Source organism: Schistocerca gregaria, chromosome 3 (genome assembly GCF_023897955.1).
Source record: "Schistocerca gregaria isolate iqSchGreg1 chromosome 3, iqSchGreg1.2, whole genome shotgun sequence".
Lineage (NCBI taxonomy): Eukaryota > Metazoa > Arthropoda > Insecta > Orthoptera > Acrididae > Schistocerca > Schistocerca gregaria.
Genome location: NC_064922.1, coordinates 248,206,612 through 248,227,801, shown reverse-complemented (window position 1 = coordinate 248,227,801; position 21,190 = coordinate 248,206,612). Strand labels below are relative to the sequence as shown.

General features: G+C 44.8%; 1 protein-coding gene across 5 annotated transcripts in view; it reads right to left on the bottom strand.

The window, feature by feature from the left end:
- LOC126356271 (macrophage colony-stimulating factor 1 receptor-like) overlaps nucleotides 1–21,190 on the bottom strand; it is a 276,453-nt gene that overhangs the window by 103,276 nt on the left and 151,987 nt on the right. For all 5 annotated transcript variants that reach the window (XM_050007118.1, XM_050007121.1, XM_050007120.1 and 2 more), the window contains exons 8-9: nucleotides 11,410–11,498; nucleotides 3,218–3,287 (exon numbers count right to left, since the gene is read on the bottom strand). In XM_050007118.1, coding sequence (XP_049863075.1) covers nucleotides 3,218–3,287; nucleotides 11,410–11,498 — 159 coding nt within the window. The remainder of the gene's footprint in view (nucleotides 1–3,217; nucleotides 3,288–11,409; nucleotides 11,499–21,190) is intronic.

The following is a 21,190-nucleotide window of genomic DNA, read 5'->3' as shown; positions in this document are numbered from 1 at the left end:
GGGGGGTGGGGGTGAATGTATGTGTCTGTACATGTATGTTTGTGTGTGTGTGTGTGTGTTTTCGTAATGTTTTGTTTGTTGTTTGTGTGGGTATGTGATTTTTGTTAATGTCTCTCTAGCCGAGCTTCGGTTCTCTTAAGAAGTTCCCGTGTGGTATGTTCAGTTTTCCATTTTTTTCTTTTACTGCATTTGACTATTTTCATGTATTTAATTGTTATATTACACCATTACGTATGTTTTCGTGTACTCCTATACGTAACAGAAATTCCGCAGCTGTCGTTCTTCTTTCATTTCCCAGCACTAGTTTCAGTACGATTTTTTCGAATCTGTACTAGCAGAATTACAGGCGAAACGCCTGACACAACTAAAATTTGTATCCCGTGCTCCAGTTGATCTTTACACTGAAACTACCTATTCGAAAAGAACAACATATATAACATTGATGAGAGTTACCTATATATGTCAGCTGGAGAGCAGGATACAAATACTGTGTATAGCTATATAGCTCAACTAAAGAATATTGCCCGTTTAAATGTATTGTTAAACGTGTTGGGCAGATGTACCGTCCGAAATATGTTAGCTAATTTCACATTAGGATGAGGGGCGCTGTGATCAAAACTATAACTTTCGGTCGATACTATTAGCACCGAAGGCGAAAATAAAAAACTGTACCCCATAGTGAAGTACGGGATACAAATTGTATATGTGTCGTTTTATTGTCTCTTCGCGTAGTTCAACTGAGGTACAGGTTGCAAATGTAACGTACGCCCATTTCCACGTTTTCGTTTGCACTGTACATATATATAGGTCAACGGAAATATGGGATACAAATGTCATATACATAGCTCCTTCTGCCATCAGTAGTACTACTTTCTACTTCAGAACGGACTATTAATGGTAGCGGAGTTGTATTCCCTGCTTCAGTTGACCTATATAGTTCAACTGAACAACTAACGAAAACGAAGAAATCGACGTACGCTAAACTTGTATCCCGTATTGCAGTTAACCAATACAGTTCGAATGAGGTTCGAGATACAACCCATGTATATGTGACATGAAGTATTCTATGCTACCAATATATCCATCCATTTTTCCCCTTCATTTTCCACAGAAATAATACGATACAAACACGCGATATTCTTCACGTAAAAATACTACCTGTATATGTCAACCATATTTTTTGCCTCTCGTATTCCTTTGTTTCTGAATACTCTTGTCAGTTGTTACATCTGTGTAATAAATGATCTCTGGCAAATTCTGACGTCATTGGTCAAAGCCGACGGGTTGTATCCCGTGCTTCACTAGACCCCATAGGAATTCTCTAAGAACTGCTGTAATGGAAGCCATCAAACATATATTCAGGGACTTTGCAAATGAAAACTTATTGAAGAAATGTCTTCATGGCGGTACCCAAAACCCAAATGAAAGTTTTAACCAATGTGTATGGGAAAGCTTGCCAAAAACCATTTTTGTGGGAAGAAATGCTCATGCTATTGGTGGTTATGATACAGTTTCATGTTTTAACGGTGGTGTGCAAAGCATTTCTTCCCACAAAAATGGTTTTTGGCAAGCTTTCCCATACACATTGGTTAAAACTTCCATTGGGGTTTTGGGTACCGCCATGAAGACATTTCTTCAGTAAGTTTTCATTCGCAAGGTCCCTGAATATAGGTTTGATGGCTTCAGTTACAGCAATTGGTAGAGAATTCCTGTGATGATATTCTTCACCACTGGCTCTGAGAGGTTGCAGTCTTGAGCCACTGGTGTAACATTTGTTGTGTAGCCACACCCTTTACTGTGTATCTGTTGTCCTGGTGATGTTGTTTACGGTTGAAGCAACGCATTCTAGGCAGCTTCTGCGATAATATGGGACAAAATAACACAAAACAACACAGCCAAATGAAAATCGTTTCGAAATTCACACCGCCACACTGCAAGCCTTTCAAAACAGAAAACATACAAAATTAGCGATCAAAACAATGCACATCGATAGCAGCAGAGAAAGTATCGATATCAATAGTCCTTTGTTTCACGTGTGACAGTCTCTGGCGCACATGTAAACATTCGAATTCTCCAGAGAAAAATACGTATGACAGAAGAATGCTGTGCAAAGAGGTGTGGCGCTGCATCTTGGTACACTTCAGCCTAAATAACGTGCCTTATAATGTCTCAAATACGTATGGTTTATACAATAAACTATTCAGGAAGATGTGCGCTACAAAATAGGCATATTTTTGAAAAATCAATTTTTTTAAAATTTTGCCCTACCCTCTTAAATTGAATGTGTTTTGTTCCAAGTCTTGACGGAAAGCTTATGGGCTTTTCTTTTCCGACGAAGCAACGATTACTGGTGTTGCTTATCTTCACGTGCTAGATCTATGGCTCTTTCCTCAACGGGAGGAAGGTGAACCACAAAACGTTACTTAGCAGTAAGATGGCGCACGCCTCACTGGCGTAACTCAGTATGTGGTCGGTTAAACGACGTTCTTCCCGACTGCTGGACTGCCCGAAAGGGACCAGATGACAGAGCTTGTTTTGGATGACCCCAACGTTCAACCGATCTGTCGCCATGTGATTTTTACCTTTGAGGTTCATAAAGGAGGATGCGAATGAGCCTACTCTACCAGCTGACCTACCCTACTGAAGAATCAGGATTTAGCAATTGTTGCAACAATTACTCCAGACACACAGATTAAAGTTTGCGAAGAACTCGCCTATCAACTCGATGTGCATCATGTGGCGAACGGTGCTCACATCGAACATTTGTAAGAAATACTGTTTGAGTTGCTTTTTCATTTGATGTGCTATTTATAATTGTAAGTTAAAAAATGGTTCAAATGGTTCCGAGCACTATGGGACTTAACATCTGTGGTCATCAGTCCCCTAGACTTAGAACTACTTAAAACTAAGGACATCACACACATCCATGCCTGAGGCAGGATTCGAACCTGCGACCGTAGTGGTCGCGCGGTTCGGGACTGAAGCGCCTAGAACCGCACGGCCACCATGGCCGGCAATTGTATGTTAATGCAATAAATGTTACACAGTCTTGAAACATTAGTGATAATCTGAGATATCCGGTATTTTATCAACAATCTACAAGGTTTTTTGCCGCCATTTCACATGTTATCATTTTTGCTTAGCAAGCGTGGAAAGCAAGAAGGTTTACAACTTTGAAAAAAAAATTAGGAAGGTAAAGTTTATGTCCGATACTCACGTCTGATAAGCTGTGTCGTGTGCAGCGATTCTGCAGTAGCTCTTCTCGCAGAAAGAGATGGCGGCAGCTCCTGCGACAGAGGACAGGAGTCTCCTGATAAAACAGTTGAAACTTTTTTCTCATACAGCCAACAGGGTAATGTAAGCGCAAGAAAAGTGATTGCAAATGTGAAATGATGGCACTGCCACAATGTTGAATGCAAATGTATATGCATTGTGCCATACCCGTGCCCAATGTCAGGATGTGGGATGGAGTTCCACGCCTATTGTACGTAGTCGGTCAATGCAGGGAGAGTTAATGCTGGTTGTGGATGACAATGGAGTTGCTGTCCGATGATGTCCCATACATGCTCCATTGGAGACAGATTTGGTGATCGAGTAGGGCAAGGCAACATTTCTGTTCAGCATGTTGGATTACAACAGCGGAATGTGGGCGAACGTTAATCTGTTGGGAACCTCACTTGATTATTATTATTATTATTATTTGGGCTACTGTCTTTATCCGGCAGTGCGCGCAGGATCGGCAGGGTTTAGTACGGATTTGGCATGGTTAACTTTAATGGGTGGCCAGATATCCTCCCTGCCGCCACCCCATACCCCCCCGGGCCGGAATTACTGTACCCCAGCTGTCTGCGTCTAGTATAAATCGTGAAATAGTGTGAATGTGTTTCAAATGTCTGTGAGTCGTGGAACTGAGGCGGGACGTGGGGACCAGCCCGGTATTCACCTAGTAGGATGTGGAAACCCGCCTAAAAACCACGTCCAGGCCGGCGGCCGTCGTCGTTAATCCGCCAGGTGGATTCGATGTGGGCCCGGCGGGCCTACCCGCGAAATCGGACCACAGACCATAACTCGAGGTGTAGATCCAGCGTATCCAGGCCGCAGACAGGTTGGTTGCGGGCGCTCACCTGGCCTCCTTATAACCAACATACAGATATCACTGGCACCGAGGCAGAACCAATTTTCATCCAGACAACACAATAGACCTCCACCATACCCTCCAATGACTTCTCGCTTGACACTACTAAAGTCGCAAACGGCGATGGTTTGGAAATCAGCGGAACATCTACTACAGACCGTCTGGATAGGAGGTGTCCTTGAAGTAACCGATTTGTCACAGTTTGTTGCGTTCCTGCGATGCCAACTGCTGCTCGAATTGGTGCTGCAGACGCAATACGATGCACCACAGCCAAAAATGACGGTCTTCCCTCTCGGTAGTGCCACTTGGGAGTCCGCACCCCAGTCTTCTTGAGACCATACCTTCCGTGACCATGTACGGTATATCTGGGTGTTACCCTTGACCGAACTCTGTCCTGCAAGAAACATTGCCATAACACCAGGCTGTAAGTTAGTTCACGAATAACATCTTGAGGAAGCTCACATCCACTGCCTGGAGAGAAAGTCCTCCCGCCCTGAGAATTTCGGCTCTTGCTTTGTGTGTTCGCTACAGAGTATGCTTCACCTGTATGGAGTGCACCCACTCACACCAAACAGGTTGATATTGCAATCAATGAGACCGTCCGAATCTCGTCGGGATGTATGAAGCCAACTCCGGTCGATAAAATCTACCCGATTGTAGGAATATCTCCACCCACTATTAGAAGGGCTGTTGCAGCTGATGTAAAGAGAGCAAAGCAGACTTATGACCCCTGACATCCACGGCATGATCATCAGGCTGTAGTCCGTCGGCTGAAGTCGAGAAAGAGCTTCATTGCCAGAACTCAACCACTAGAGGGAACACCAGAATCTAACCGTATCACCAGGTGGAAGAGCAAGCTATCACCTGATATCCCTGTAAAGGAAGAGTTAGCTCCAGGAAATGACTTGCTCTACCCCATTTGGAGATCGCTCAGTCGTCTTAGGGTGGGAGTTCCTCTTTGCAAGACCAACACGCGAAAATGGGGCATTCTTCCAGCTGATAGAGATACATCCTACGAGTGCGGAACAACACAAGACCCGGCCCACCTGCTAATCTGTCCTCAACTTGAAGAACCCTGCACAACACAGGACCTGATCGAGGGAAACAACAAGGTTATCGGAGTTGCTACCTTCTGGAAATGCTGACCGGACACGGAAATGCATGAATTTCTGCAATATCACGAACGGAATATCCAGTTTCTCGTAGCCCCATTACACAATCTCGTTCAAACTCAGTGAGCTGTTGAAATTGGCCTCTTCGTCAAAGCATTCTTGATCAATATCGACTCACTAAGTCCAATTTCGAAGGAATTAACGCTCACGACCATTACAGCCCGTACTTAAAGAAAACCTGATTTGCATCCTCATAGTGGCTCTACTAGGGCCACTCTTAAGCTACTGGCGCGAACTTTGAATAGACGCCATCTTTCAGATGTAGAAACAATGGTCGTTTACCTCGCATAACTCCTTAGTGTTGCGATTTTTTTTTTCGTCAGTGTTTAGAAGAGATACAAAGGAATACTATTTTTATGTCACCTAGGCCTTCCACAGCGCTGGCAACGAGTTCTACACAACGCTGGTGACTACTTTGAAGGACAGTAACAGGTGCAAACATGTAACTCTCTTGTATCGGTTGTGAATATTTGCCACTATTTAAATTCCAACCCTCGTACACATAGTCATATGCTAGCCGTGTACTACTTACTGCTGTTCAAGAATTCATCTGTGGTATGGGAGTTGTTATTGAGAAACATCTTTGACCCACGATTGATACCACCTCTGCTGTCCGTCAGACATTTTACTTTCACATGTGGATTTTCATAGAAGTAGCTGTGTATTTCAATGCGAAGTTTCAAGGTCGAAAATAACCCAAAAATATTTTCATAACTCATTGATTATGCCAGTGAGTTTTAAAAATAGTTGGAATGAAAATAGTGCAATGAATCCATTAACATGATAAGACGTGAAGTTTTGTGAGAAAAATGTTACAGGTTACATGAAAATTGAGTAAGAGCTTCCAAAGTTTATTTTCCGTTTACGTGAGTAGAGAATTATCAGTGAGTGGTATTTTTTTCAGATATTTAATTTTATATATATTATAGGTTTCTAGGAATGTAACTTCAGATCATTGAATAAAATAAGTGTCATCTACAATCATACCTATAATACAGAAAGAGGTGCTTTGCATATGCTAATGAAGTACGCTCACCTTGTGCGTATCAAAGAAAGTAATGTACAGCCATTCGTTGTTTATTTTGTGTTCAATTTTATTCAGCGGTACGACAAGTTCTCAAAGTTAGTGAATCAGCTATATCGAAAAGTCAATTCTAGACCCATGTTCCCTGTTGGACATATTTCTCCGCAAGTGAATGGTTAAATGTGTTGTTAATAACAATCATTGGTAAATGTGGAAGCCAAATTTACTGACATTAATTGTTTCACAAATGGTTTGCTTTAGTGACTGTCATATACACTGATCAGCCAGAGCATTAATGACCACCTACCTAACAGCCGGTATTTCCACCTTTGGCGTGGGAGATGGCACCACATCTGCGTACACAAGCCACTAAGTCCCGTAAATTTCGGGGAGGGGGACGGCGAGATGTGTTCAGATCTGGCGAACTGGGGGCCAGCAGATCAATTGGAAATCGCCACTGTGTTCCTCAAACCACTTCATCACACTCCTAGCCTTGTGGCGTGGCGCATTATCTTGCTGAAAAATGCTACTCCCGTCGAGAAAATATGATCATCGTGAAGGGGTGTACGTGCTCTGCAGCCAGTGTACGATACTCCTTGCTTTTCGGAGCTCCATTGGACCAATGGATGCCCACGCGGATGTTCTGCGGTGCATAATGGAGCCGCCGCCAGCTTGTCTCCGTCCCGCAGTACAGGTGCCAAGGAGCTGTTCCCTAGACGACGACGGATTCGCGTCTCCCATCGGCATAATGAAGAAGGTAACGGGTTTCATCTGACCACGCAACGTTCTGCCACTGCGCAACATCCAGTTCCGACGCTCACGGGTTCGTTTCAGTCGTAGTTGCCGATATCGTGGCGTTAACATTGGCACATGCATGGACCATCGGCTGCAGAGGCCCATCGTGAGGAATTTTCGGTGCACTGTGAGTTCAGATACACTTGTACTCTGCCCAACATTAAAGTCCGATGTTAGTTCCGCCACAGTTCGCCGCCTGTCCTGTTTTACCAGTCTGCCCAGCCTACGACGTCCGACATCTGTAATGAGGAGTGGCCGGCCAGCACTAAGACGCCTGGACTTGATTTCACCTTGGTTTCGCCACTTGTTGAAGACGCTCACAATAGCACTCCTCGAACACCCGACAGGCTGTGCAGTCTCCGAAATACTCGTGGCGAGCCTTCGGGCCATCACAACCTGGCCCCGGTCACACTCAGACAGATCGCACGCCTTTCTCATTCTCCATACTGACAGCACGCTGACTCTTACTGCATACGCCGTACGTGTGTCTGACTAGCAGTCGTTTCTCGCCAGCTGACGCTGCTATCGCCTGAGCGGATTGATATCGACAGTAGATCATAATGTTCTGACTGATCACTGTAGTATTTTCATAATTAATTCTCACAATTGCACACCGATATAAATAAGAACTCTAACAGTAATTTTGCTATGTAACTGGATTACGTTCAGTGATTCTTCATTAATGTGCTGAGGTGTAAAGATAGCTCAACAATACTGCAGATTTGTGTGATAACATGGAGCAAAGCGTCTAAAGAGGCAGTACAGTTATTGAGACAGTTATTAGTAAGCAACATTAATTTTCATATAGTGTTTATTCACGAAAATAAATCTTCCCTATCTACAGTTGACTTCTTTATTTCTTCATTGTTTCATAACCAGTTTCGAGGCTAAAGTCGTAGTATCAAACACTTATATTAGACACACATTACGACTAAAATCCCAGTTTAACACAAAAAGTATATGACACACATACTTAACTAGCGAGCTTGGCGACTGCACTCCAGGGGATGGCCTGACGATGGTACTTGATACCAAAACCGGTTGCCAGTAGGCAAAGTGAACAGTGCGACTACAGACTTACATAAATATTTTTTTCTGATTCTATTGATCGCTGTTCCAACGCACAGTACATCGGGAATAAGTGAAAAAACATAAAATGGTTAAATTGAAGCACTTACGTTATCTTCATATAGCCTTAACTAATGAGTAGAGGCTATAAAATTTGGTTCAAATGGCTGAGCACTGTGGGACTTGACATATCAGGTCATCAGTCCCCTAGAACTTAGAACTACTTAAACCTAACTAACCTAAGGACATCACACACATCCACGCCCGAGGCAGGATTCGAACCTGCGACCGTAGCAGTCCCGCGGTTCCGGACTGAAGCGCCTAGAACCGCTCTGCCATCGCGGCCGGCTATAAAATTTGGAAACGAAGTTCTAGTATTTGTGGCCTCTTTAAGCCTGTAGGAAGTCGATGCTTTCATTGTTGCTGTGGTCTTCAGCCCGAAGACTGATTGATGCTGCTCTCCATGCTACTGAATCCTCTGCAAACCTCTTCATCTCCGAATAACTACTGCAACCTATATCCTTTTGAGACTCCCTAATGCATTCGTTCCTCAGTCTCCCTCTGCAGCTTCTACCCCCACATTCCCATCCACCGCCAAACTGACGATCCCTCGACGCCTCAAGATGTCCCGATCCCTTCTTTTAGTCAAGTTGTGCCATGAATTTCTTTTTCCTCAATCCGATTCAGTATCACCTCATTAGTTACTCGACACACCCATTTAATATTCAGCATTCCTCTGTAGTACCACATTTCAAAAGGCGTTATTGTCTTCTCGTCTTAAATGCTTATCCAGGGTTGCCACAGGTTCTGGGAATCAGGGAATATCAGGGAATTTCAAACACATCAGGGAAATTTGAATAAAACACTGGAAAAATCTCGTTTGTTCTTGTACATTTTGGCACTTCAAAAGCAGTTTATATGTTATAAAGTACGGAAAATAAGAAGAAGAAAATTGTGTCAGTTGTTGGCGGTTTGTACGCTATGTATTCATAAATTTCTTGAAAGAAAAATCACGCAATACCTGCAAAATAATAGACATAGGACAGTGGGTAATAACCGACAATAATGAACATAGTAGAACCAACATTTTAGTGGTCGTCACCTGCAGTGCTGGTTTATACAATTCTTTCCCATCTTATAAACTTCTTCAAGAGGCCTACTTTTTTCTGAGGTTATCTCTGAAATTAGTGAAGGTATTTTAAATCTGTATTGCGACTCCAAGGAAATGCGTACTTTTATCGCAAAATGTGTTTCGCTTAATTGCAGTAAAATAACACCAGTGGTCTTAATGAAACAGATTTACCATTTGGCTTGCTTTCTCCACCTAAAAACAGTTCAATACAGAATATGATGTTAATACTTAAAATTTTTGCTCACGCAGGAAACCCCATCTGATTGCTAGCTTTTTCAAATAGTTCCTCATTTGCATTATTGTTTCTTGTACCGTAGCTGCAAAGACAGATTCTCAACTTGTCTTTATGTACCCTTGAGATCTCAAAATGTGTCAGGGAAAAATGCTAAAACTTGTCTGGAAATCAGGGAAATATCAAGGAATTTCACTAGGGGAAACTTGTGGCAACTCTGTTATCATTCACGTTTCCGTTTCGTACAAGGCTATAAACTGGATATATACCTTCAAAAAAAACTTCCTAAGACATAAGTTATATTAGGTGTAAATGAAGTCCCGTTTTTCAGTAACGATTTTCATTCCATATTCAGTTTCCATGTTATATCCTCTCTACTACGGCAATAGAAGTTATAGTGCTGCCCAAATACCAAAAATTAGGTACCACTTTCAGTGTCTCATTTCCTAAGCCAACTCCGTCAGCATCACCAGGTTTAATTCGACTAAATTTCACTACCCTTGCTTTACATCTGTTGATACCGAGCGAGGCGGAGCAGTGATTAGCACACTGGACTCACATTTGGGAGGACGACGGTTCAAACGCGCGTCCAGCCATCCTGATCCCATGCCGGGATGGTTCCTTTGAAAGGGCACGGCCAACCTCCTTCCCCATCCTTCCCTTACCCGATGGGACCGATGAGATCGCTGTTTGGTCCCCTCCTCCAAATTAACCAACCAACATTTGTTGATGTTCATCTCAAAACCTCTCTTGCAATACGCTATCCATTCCATCCAGCTACTCTTCCAAGTCCTTTGGCGTATCATCGGCAAACTTCAAAGCTTTTATTTCTTTCCCCTGAATTTGAATTCTCTCTCGAAATTTCTTCTTGATTTCCTTCATTGCTAGCTGGCTGCGCAGGCTGAATAACATAGGTGGTAGACTTCAGCCCCGTTTCACTCTTTTCAACCACTGCTTCCCTTTCTTTTCACGTCTTTCGAATACTGTAACTGCAGTCACATTTTTTACGAGTTATAAATAATCATTTGCTCTCTTAATTTATACCTGCTTCTTTAACATTCCAGTCAACATTGCCAAAAGCTTTCTAGAAATCTACAAATGCCTTTGTTTAACAAATCTTCTAAGATAAGCCGTAAGATGCATATTACTCTCATATTCCTACGTTTTTCCTTGACCAAAATGGATCTTCCCCTAGCTCTGCTTCTACCAATTTTTTCATTCTTATGTATGTACATTATACAAAAAAATTAAGGGTCACTTTTTTGAAACCCCGTCGTTTTCCCCATTGCGACTCAGAAGCTTGAAATTTGACTCGAAGGTGCCTACAACCTTCCACTGCAATGGTACCAAAGCGTAGCACCCTGCTACATCATCCTGGAGCTCGGCGACGCTCCAAAGGAAGTCATGTGAAGTTTGGTTAATGATGTCAATTCTGTTCAACGCCAAGATGGATGTGTCACACGATGGGAAGGTCCTATCTCTCTCTGTCTCTCTCTCTCTCTCTCTCTCTCTCTCTCTCTCTCACACACACACACACACACACACACACACACACGCACGCACGCACGCACGCACCAGTGCGCGCTCGTGCTCTGCGATGGGGCTCAGAACCACGACCCAGCGTTGAAATCAAGCGGTTTTTCTGTTTTCCTATGTGTGGTTGAGGAAAGCATTTCAGACACACTGTCGCGCCGAATCGTCACGGAGGTGGCATAAAGGGCATCAGTGAAGCTACATCTTCCCTTCGATTGTACATTTACGCATATTTTGCAGTCGAAAGCTACATTTTGCGCTGTGATGTGCGGGACACGACGCATAATAAGAAACAGTTGCATTACACAGGATACTCACAGGACTGTCGTCAGGAAATGGTGCATTGAGGGCTGGGTAGCCGCCAGCCATGAAAGGAGTCACTTCTGGAGTGGTCGTGCCGCTGTCGCCTGCAAGAATGAACAAATGATACAAAAGGTTGCGGACAGGCTGAAGAAAAGTTGATACAGAAGTCGAAATACAACCTTGTGGTCTAGGAAACAATCCTCACCCAGTGAAGTCTGTGGAATGTCAGGAACGACAAGTACAATCATTGCACAGACGCCTTAAGTTCAACGAATATAATGTACCGTTCAGTCATCAATGTTGTACATTACTGAAGGTGATCAAAACGGCGACCGTAACATTCAATGCACCCATAAAATTGTCGTAGAGAACTCGGGAGCACTCGACCAAGTGAACCAGGCATCGTACAAAACTTATCAGACGCTGCAAGTACCTTGGTAAGAAGAGTTTTTTCGTTGGGATCTGATGTCATGACCACGACGCTTCTAGTATACAAACACAAAAAAATCAAGAGGTGTAAGATCAGGCGACCCTGGTGACTATGCAATTGGACATCCCCTTACAATCCAACGCCTGGGAGGTGTGGCTTTGGATGGGGATGTATACACTGCTCGGCGAGAACATGATGACCACCGACACGTCCAGGCGGTAGCATCGACACCTGGCAAGTAATGACTGCTAGTCAGACAGAGTCACGGTGCATTTAGTATCAGTGAGCGTGCTGTCCGTGCGTAGAATGGAGAAGGCGCGCGATCTGAGTTTGATCGAGGGCACACTGTGACGGCCCGGAGGCTCGGTACGAGCGTTTCGGAAACTGCACGACTTCTCGGGTGTTCGAGAAGTGCTGTGGTGAGTGTCTTCAACACGTCCAGACGTTGTGAGGTTGGGAGACCACTCCTAATAATAGATGTAGGATGTCGTAGGCTAGGCACACTGCTGAAATAGGACAGGCAGCGAACTACGGCGGAACTAACATGAGACTTTAATGGTGGGCAGAGTACAAGTAAGTCTGAAAACACAGTGCACCAAACCCTCCTAAAAATTGGCGTCCACAGCTGACGACCCATGCATGTGTCAATGTTAACACCACGGCATCGGGATCTGTGACTGGAATGGACACGTGACCATCGGCACTGGACGTTGCAGCAGTGGCAGAGGGTTACATGGTTTATGAAAACAGATGCCTTCATCATGCCTATGGGAGGGCGAAATCCGTTGTCTTCCAGGGGAACATCTCCGTGACACCTGTACTGCGGTAAGGAACAAACTGTCGGTGACTCCATTACGCTCTTGGGACCATTCACTTCGGCATCCATGGGTCCAGTGGAGCTCGCGCAAGGCACCATGACGGCTGAGTACACTGGTTGCAAACCACGCACACCCCTTCATGACGATCACGTTCCCCTACGTCAGTGGTATTTTTTAACAAGATAAAGATCATGAGGCCAACAGTATGATGGAGTGGTTCGAGTAACACTGAGGTAAGTTCCAATTGATAATTGATACGCTGCCCCCCCCCCCCCCCCACCACCACCAACTCGTCAGATCTGAACCCGATCGAGCACATCTAGGATATGATTGAAGGCGCGTGAGAGACATCTTTACCCTCCCCGGAATTTATGGGAATTAGGTGACTTGTGTATGCACATGTCGTGCCCACTCCCTTCAGCGACCTGCCAAGATCTCATTGTTTCCATGCCACGACGTGTCACCGCTGTTTCCCGTGTCAAACGTGGACACACAGACTGTTACGTAGGTGGTCATAATGTTCTGGCTGGTCAGTGTAGAAACACCAGCACTATGCAGTGCCTGAGCGCTGAAACGGAAACACTAAACGAGGCGGCGCGAACGCTGCATAGACCGACACCGTGCAAGGCCTTCATAGAGGCCCATCCACAGTGCTAATCATCCCTCTACGCCCCAACATTTACACTGCTGCCCATCACCTCACTAGATGTGGCCCTGTCAAGTTCATCACAGGATCAGTCATATCAATACGATCAGTTAATATTTTTTTCGTAATGCGGGGCATTTCTTTAAAGTCAGTACCGACATTAGACTGTTGTTTATTTACAGTTACATAATCATGATTTCGGCTTCAATGTGCCAATATCAACCGTTTTAAGTGTTATAAATTGCCTACTGTCGTATTATAATACACTATTAGACGCATTGTCTAAGAGTCAACTCTTAGACAATGTGTCTAATAGTGTATTTTAATAAAAATTTATAACACTTACAACACTTGATAATGACACTTTCAAGCCGAAATCATGATTGTATAAGTGTAAATGTTGCTGTTGTTGTGGTCTTCAGTCCTGAAACTGGTTTGATGCAGCTCTCCATGCAAGCTTCTTCATCTCCCAGTATCTACTGCAATCTACATCCTTCTGAATCTGCTTAGTGTAGTCATCTCTTGGTCTCCCTCTACGATTTTTACCCTCCACGCTGCCCTCCAATACTAAATTGGTGATCCCTTGATGCCTCAGAACATGTCCTACCAACCGATCCCTTCTTCTGGTCAAGTTGTGCCACAAATTTCTCTTCTCCCCAATCCGATTCAATACTTCCTCATTAGTTATATGATCTACCCATCTAATCTTCAGCATTCTTCTGTAGCACCACATTTCGAAAACTTCTATTCTCTTCTTTCCCAAACTAGTTATCGTCCATGTTTCACTTCCATACATGGCTACACTCCATACAAATACTTTCAGAAATGACTTCGTGACACTTAAATCTATACTCGATGTTAACAAACTTCTCTTCTTCAGAAACGCTTTCCTTGCCATTGCCAGTCTACATTTTATATCCTCTCTACTTCGACCATCATCAGTTATTTTGCTCCCCAAATAGCAAAACTCCTGTACTACTTTAAGTGCCTCGTTTCCTAATATACACTCCTGGAAATTGAAATAAGAACACCGTGAATTCATTGTCCCAGGAAGGGGAAACTTTATTGACACATTCCTGGGGTCAGATACATCACATGATCACACTGACAGAATCACAGGCACATAGACACAGGCAACAGAGCATGCACAATGTCGCCACTAGTACAGTGTATATCCACCTTTCGCAGCAATGCAGGCTGCTATTCTCCCATGGAGACGATCGTAGAGATGCTGGATGTAGTCCTGTGGAACGGCTTGCCATGCCATTTCCACCTGGCGCCTCAGTTGGACCAGCGTTCGTGCTGGACGTGCAGACCACATGAGACGACGCTTCATCCAGTCCCAAACATGCTCAATGGGGGACAGATCCGGAGATCTTGCTGGCCAGGGTAGTTGACTTACACCTTCTAGAGCACGTTGGGTGGCACGGGATACATGCGGACGTGCATTGTCCTGTTGGAACAGCACGTTCCATTGCCGGTCTAGGAATGGTAGAACGATGGGTTCGATGACGGTTTGGATGTGCCGTGCACCATTCAGTGTCCCCTCGACGATCGCCAGAGGAGTACGGCCAGTGTAGGAGATCGCTCCCCACACCATGATGCCGGGTGTTGGCCCTGTGTGCCTCGGTCGTATGCAGTCCTGATTGTGGCGCTCACCTGCACGGCGCCAAACACGCATACGAACATCATTGGCACCAAGGCAGAAGCGACTCTCATCGCTGAAGACGACACGTCTCCATTCGTCCCTCCATTCACGCCTGTCGCGACACCACTGGAGGCGGGCTGCACGATGTTGGAGCGTGAGCGGAAGACGGCCTAACGGTGTGCGGGACCGTAGCCCAGCTTCATGGAGACGGTTGCGAATGGTCCTCGCCGATACCCCAGGAGCAACAGTGTCCCTAATTTGCTGGGAAGTGGCGGTGCGGTCCCCTACGGCACTGCGTAGGATCCTACGGTCTTGGCGTGCATCCGTGCGTCGCTGCGGTCCGGTCCCAGGTCGACGGGCACGTGCACCTTCCGCCGACCACTGGCGACAACATCGATGTACTGTGGAGACCTCACGCCCCACGTGTTGAGCAATTCGGCGGTACGTCCACCCGGCCTCCCGCATGCCCACTATACGCCCTCGCTCAAAGTGCGTCAACTGCACATACGGTTCACGTCCACGCTGTCGCGGCATGCTACCAGTGTTAAAGACTGCGATGGAGCTCCGTATGCCACGGCAAACTGGCTGACACTGACGGCGGCGGTGGACAAATGCTGCGCAGCTAGCGCCATTCGACGGCCAACACCGCGGTTCCTGGTGTGTCCGCTGTGCCGTGTGTGTGATCATTGCTTGTACAGCCCTCTCGCAGTGTCCGGAACAAGTATGGTGGGTCTGACACACCGGTGTCAGTGTGTTCTTTTTTCCATTTCCAGGAGTGTAATTCCGGCAGCATCACCCGATTTAATTCGACTACATTCCATTATCCTCGTTTGCTTTTGTTGGTGTTCATCTTATATCCTCCTTTCAAGACACTATCCATTCCGTTCAACTGCTCTTCCAGGTCCTTTGCTGTCTCTAACAGAATTACAATGTCGTCGGCGAACCTTAAAGTTTTTATTTCTTCTCCATGGATTTTAATTCCTACTCCGAATTTTTCTTTTGTTTCCTTTACTGTTTCCTTTAGTACAAATGAAACACTGTAAAAAAACAACAGTCTAATGGCGGTACTGACTTTAAAGAACTACGATCAGCAGCTTTCGATGCTTGCATAAAGACAGATAATTTGCAGATGAAAACTCTGATTCCACATTCTTGTTTACCATAGGAATGGCAGTCGAAAACCAGAGTACCAATTAAATTTTGTTACTGGCCTATTCTTCGATCCCGCATGCGGATCTGACTCGGACGGAGTGACTGTATTCGAAATCCTATAATTCTTTCGTTTGACTCGCTACACTTTTCATCGTACGGCAAGTTGTCCGCTTTTCGATACCGCACAGCTTTACACGGGGTTAGTAACAGGGCTCCGGCAAATGGCCGGACCACAGTTACTGCCGCCCGGTGACCGTGTTTCGCCATGCCTCTCCACTGCAGACGCCGACGGCCACACGGCTATACAGGCCTGCGCAAGGTAGTGGCATAGCGATTTACTTCAGCATTATTTGGTATGACAATGAGTGCAACACTTGCAATCTTCAGCTCATCAGTATGTAGTCACGGTTACGTCAGTAATGACATTCAGTTATGAAAGTGGCGAGTAACGAATACTTTGTTACGAGTATGTGCTTCGACAGTACCGAATAAATACGGTACAAAATTTGTTATTTTCACAGTTCTACATTTGCATCAGTGGCGACTGGCGACTAGGTATGCAGAATGGCGCTTAGACGAAGCAGCTCCTTGCAACATGTACACCACCGGCCATTAAAATTGCTACACCACGAAGATGACGTGCTAGAGACGCGAAATTTAACCGACAGGAAGAAGATGCTGTGATATACAAATGATTAGCTTTTCAGAGCATTCACCCAAGGTTGACACCGGTGGCGACACCTACAACGTGCTGACGTGAGGAAAGTTTCCAACCGATTTCTCATACACAAACAGCAATTGACCGGCGTTGTCTGGTGAAACGTTGTTGTGATGCCTCAATTAAGGAGGAGAAATGCGTGCCATCACGAAACGCCGTGCTGGATCCCAACGGCCTCGTATCGCTAGCAGTCGAGATGACAGGAATCTTATCCGCATGGCTGTAACGGATCGTGCAGCCACGTCTCGGTCCCTGAATCAACAGATGGGGACGTTTGCAAGACAACAACCATCTCCACTAACAGTTCGACAACGTTTTGCAGCAGCATGGACTATCAGCTCGGAGACCGTGGCTGCGGTTACCCTTGACGCTGCTTCACAGACAGGAGCGCCTGCGATGGTGTACTCAACGACGAACCTGGGTGCACGAATGCCAAAACGTCATTTTTTTCGGATGAATCCAGGTTCTGTGTACAGCTTCATGATGGTCGCACCTGTGTTTGGCCACATCGCGGTGAACGCACATTGGAAGCGTGTATTCGTCATCGCCATACTGGCGTATCACTCGGCGTGATGCTACGGGGTGCCATTGGCTACACCTCTCGGTCACCTCTTGTTTGCATTGATAGCACTTTGAACAGTGGACGTTACATTTCAGATGTGTTACGAGTCTTGCCTCTACTCTTCATTCGATCCCTGCGAAACCCTACATTTGTGCAGGATAATGCACGACCGCATGTTGCAGGTCCCTGTACAGGCCTTTCTGGATTCAGAAATTGTTCGACTGCTGCCCTGGCCAGCACATTCTCCAGATCTCTCACCAACTGAAAACGTCTGGTCAATGGTGGCCGGGCAACTGGCTCGTCACAATACGCCAGTCACTACTCGTGATGAACCATGGTATCGTGTTGAAGCTGCATGGCACGCCATCCAAGCCCTGTTTGACTCAATGCCCTGGGGTATCAAGGCCTTTATTGCGGCCAGAGGCGGTTGTTCTGGGTACTGATTTCTCAGTATATATGCACCCAAACTGCGTGTAAATCTAATCACACGTCAGTTCTAGTATAATATATTTGTCCAATGAATACCCGTTTATCATCTGAATTTCTTCTTGGTGTAGCAATTTTAATGGTCAAGATTCTCCTCCATTACTTTTTCAAGTATTTTATTAATTATTCTTAATATCACTTTGACTGCATGTGAAATGAGGCTATCTATCACCTACTCTTTTCAACCTCTACTTGGAAAATATGATTGACCAATGCTCATTAGATGACAAAGGAGTAGAAATTGGAGGAAGAAGAGTAGGGTGTTTGAGGTTTGATGATGACATGGTCCTTCTAGCCACAGGGGAAAAAGAATTACAGGATTTGGTGGGCATCATTGCAAGTAACGAAAAAAAAATAAGGAATGAAAATTAACACAAATAAAACAAAAGTATTGACACTAGGAGGAAATAAGGAAATAAAAATTATGCAGACTGGAGAAATACTAGAACAGGTGCAATATTTTAAGTATCTTGGAAGCAGGATAGACAACGACTGGAAATGCACCACAGAAATTAAAACAAGGACAGCAATGGCAAAAGCGGCGTTTTATTAGAAAAGGAGAATTTTCTGCATCGGTCTGGACACAGAACTCAGAAAGAGACTCATAAAATGTATGGAGTGTTCTTCTATATGGCATTGAAACATGGACTATGAGGAAAAAAGACAGAGAAAGGCTGGAGGCTTTTGAGATCTGGACATGGCGGAGGATGGAAAGAATAAGTTGGATGGACAAAGTAAAAAATAAAGAGGTACTGGGAAGAATGAGAGAGAAAAGATGTAATAAAGAGAAGAAAAAGAAATTGGATTGGGAGTATATTAAGAAAGAATGACGGACTGATAAAAACAGTTTTAGAAGGTTATGTAGAAGGGAAAAGGAAGCGAGGAAGGAAGAGATTCCAGATACTGGATGACATGATGGACGGTACAACATACAACAGCCTTAAGAAGGAAGCAATGGATCGCAGAAAACGGAGGGGCAAAGGACCTGCTAATATAGCAGATAACTGATGATGATGAGTGTATAAAGTGACAATTTTACGTATGAATTAGTTTTCCGTTATCACTTCGTCTTCATTATGCAAGTGCTTGCCACGCAACGGTTTCTTCATCATAGGAAAGATGAAGGAGTGTTCCATGTCAAGTCAATGGGTGGGGTGAGCCTAAATTTGGCAGCCCAAAGAAGCGGCGTGTTTGACTGTGTCTTCTCCAGAAAAAGCTGGGGCATTGTTGCTAAGCGAAAATATCCCCTTGAATGGGGCCCCACGAAGCTTCGTCTTGATAGCACCCCACGACCTCTTCAGGAGATTTCGATTATGACGATTTGCAAATATATACACAAATCCATCGTGGAACCAATAACAAGCTAGGGGAATGAGTGCAGGGAAGTGAAAGAAATAAATGAAACAGGATTTAGAGCTTTAGAAATGGACCACTTGAATGGAGCATGTAGAATTTCTCGACTTGATCACGTAAGAAATGAGGAAGTAAGAAGAAGCCCACAGAATCATTACAGTATTACGGACTGAATAGAAGAAAGACAGCTAGGGGTACTTTGGACATGTCAAAAGAATGGATGAAGACGGATGGCTCAGAGTACTTCCAAGGCAACCATCTGGAAAGAGAAGGTGAGGAATACCACGCGAAATGTGGCTAAGTGGTATCAGAGAAGTGATGGAGACAAGGGGAATAGAAGAGGATGAGGCAGAACAGCGAGATCGAGGCGTTTGTCGACAGAGATGTGGGATGCGGCGACAGCTATAGAAACCCCTCAATAAGAAGAAGACAATTTGCCCCTTACGAGCATAATCAGTCAGCAAAAAGCTCGCTTTCCCCTATGATGATTGGACCTTTGCCCTACTCGGTGGTGGTGTACTCACATTTATACTGCCTAATTTGCTCCTTTGTTTCGGGGTAAAAATGATCTGCCCTGCACACGTCCATAGCGATTATGCGTGTTAAGAAGTCATATGGATATCCCGACACAGGTGCAGCATTTCCGTTGCTGGCTCGGTTCAGGTTTTTTTTTTTTTTTTCAGTGGATGGCAGTAGTCGCTGACCCTAAGGGGCGAAGTGGTGGGAGGCGGACTTTTCCAACCACAACGGATTTTCACTCTGCAGCTGAACGAGCCCTGTTTTGAAACTTTCTGGAACCCTGTAACTGCATGCCCCACCTAGACTCTAATCCGGCACTACCGACTGACCTATCCAGGCAAGACTCACGATTCCCCCGCCCCATCTCCCCTCATAGCTTCACTTCCCCCAGCTCCTCTCTCCTATCTCCCAAACTTTACGGAAGTTGTTCTACATGTCTTAAGGGCCTAGCCTCCGGAAAAGTCTCAAATCAGCGCACACTCCACTGAAGAGTGAATATTCGTTCTGGGTACATCTGCATCTACGTCTACATGAGTTCGCTGCACTTCAGACTAAAGTGTCCGCCAGAGGCTTCTTCGAACCACCTTCAGGCTGTTTCTCTACCATTCCACACTCTAAAAGCACGTAGAAAAAATTAACACTTAAAACTTCCCGCACGAACTCTGATTTCTCTTATTTTATTACGATTTAAAATTGAATATAAACGGTCTCAACCACAATAAACATTTTTAATATAAGGTTATCGATTTCGGTCTGTTTTATGCCATCTTCAGACGCACACCATAATGTAGATGACGGCTGTGAACGGAGCATGCACTACACCTCTACGAACGCTAGTCTAGGTGATTCACTTCAAAGGCCTCTTCTGGTGTTTACTCTGCACCTTCTTGTTGGTCTTTCCTTTGTTGTACATGGCAAAAATTCTGGAAAATGTGTGGCCATAAGACGATCCCTTTTGATGTTCGAGATGGACGTCCACTTGGTGACCCTGGTTGAGGATAGGATACGGCCAGCATATACCACGAGACTGAACACCATTTCAAATCTCCTGTTTTCGCCGCCATGTCTTTTGTACAGTAAGTATGCAATGAAGCATGGAACATTCAATACATGGGGAGAAACAGTCTGATAGCATTTCGTTTTTTAGTTTGCTCCTAGCCATCTGACAGCTATGCAATGGGGAAACGTCCAGCCCACGTCTCCCATATTCTTCTTGTAATCAATGAAAACTCTTGGCTTTTGCACGATACCATTCTTTGAATTCTCTTCTTGAAGTGCATCGTCAATGAACGTGTTGATGATCACGACGTGTCTGTTGCCCTGTTAATTTCTGACAGTTACGTACTCGCCTCGCCCTTCTTCAGCTTGACATTTTTATGAAGTCAAGGAACACCTTCTGTATTGTCACATTGTCCCGATAAGTTTTTTCTTTATTTTTATTTTATCCCCCCCGCGCCGCATATG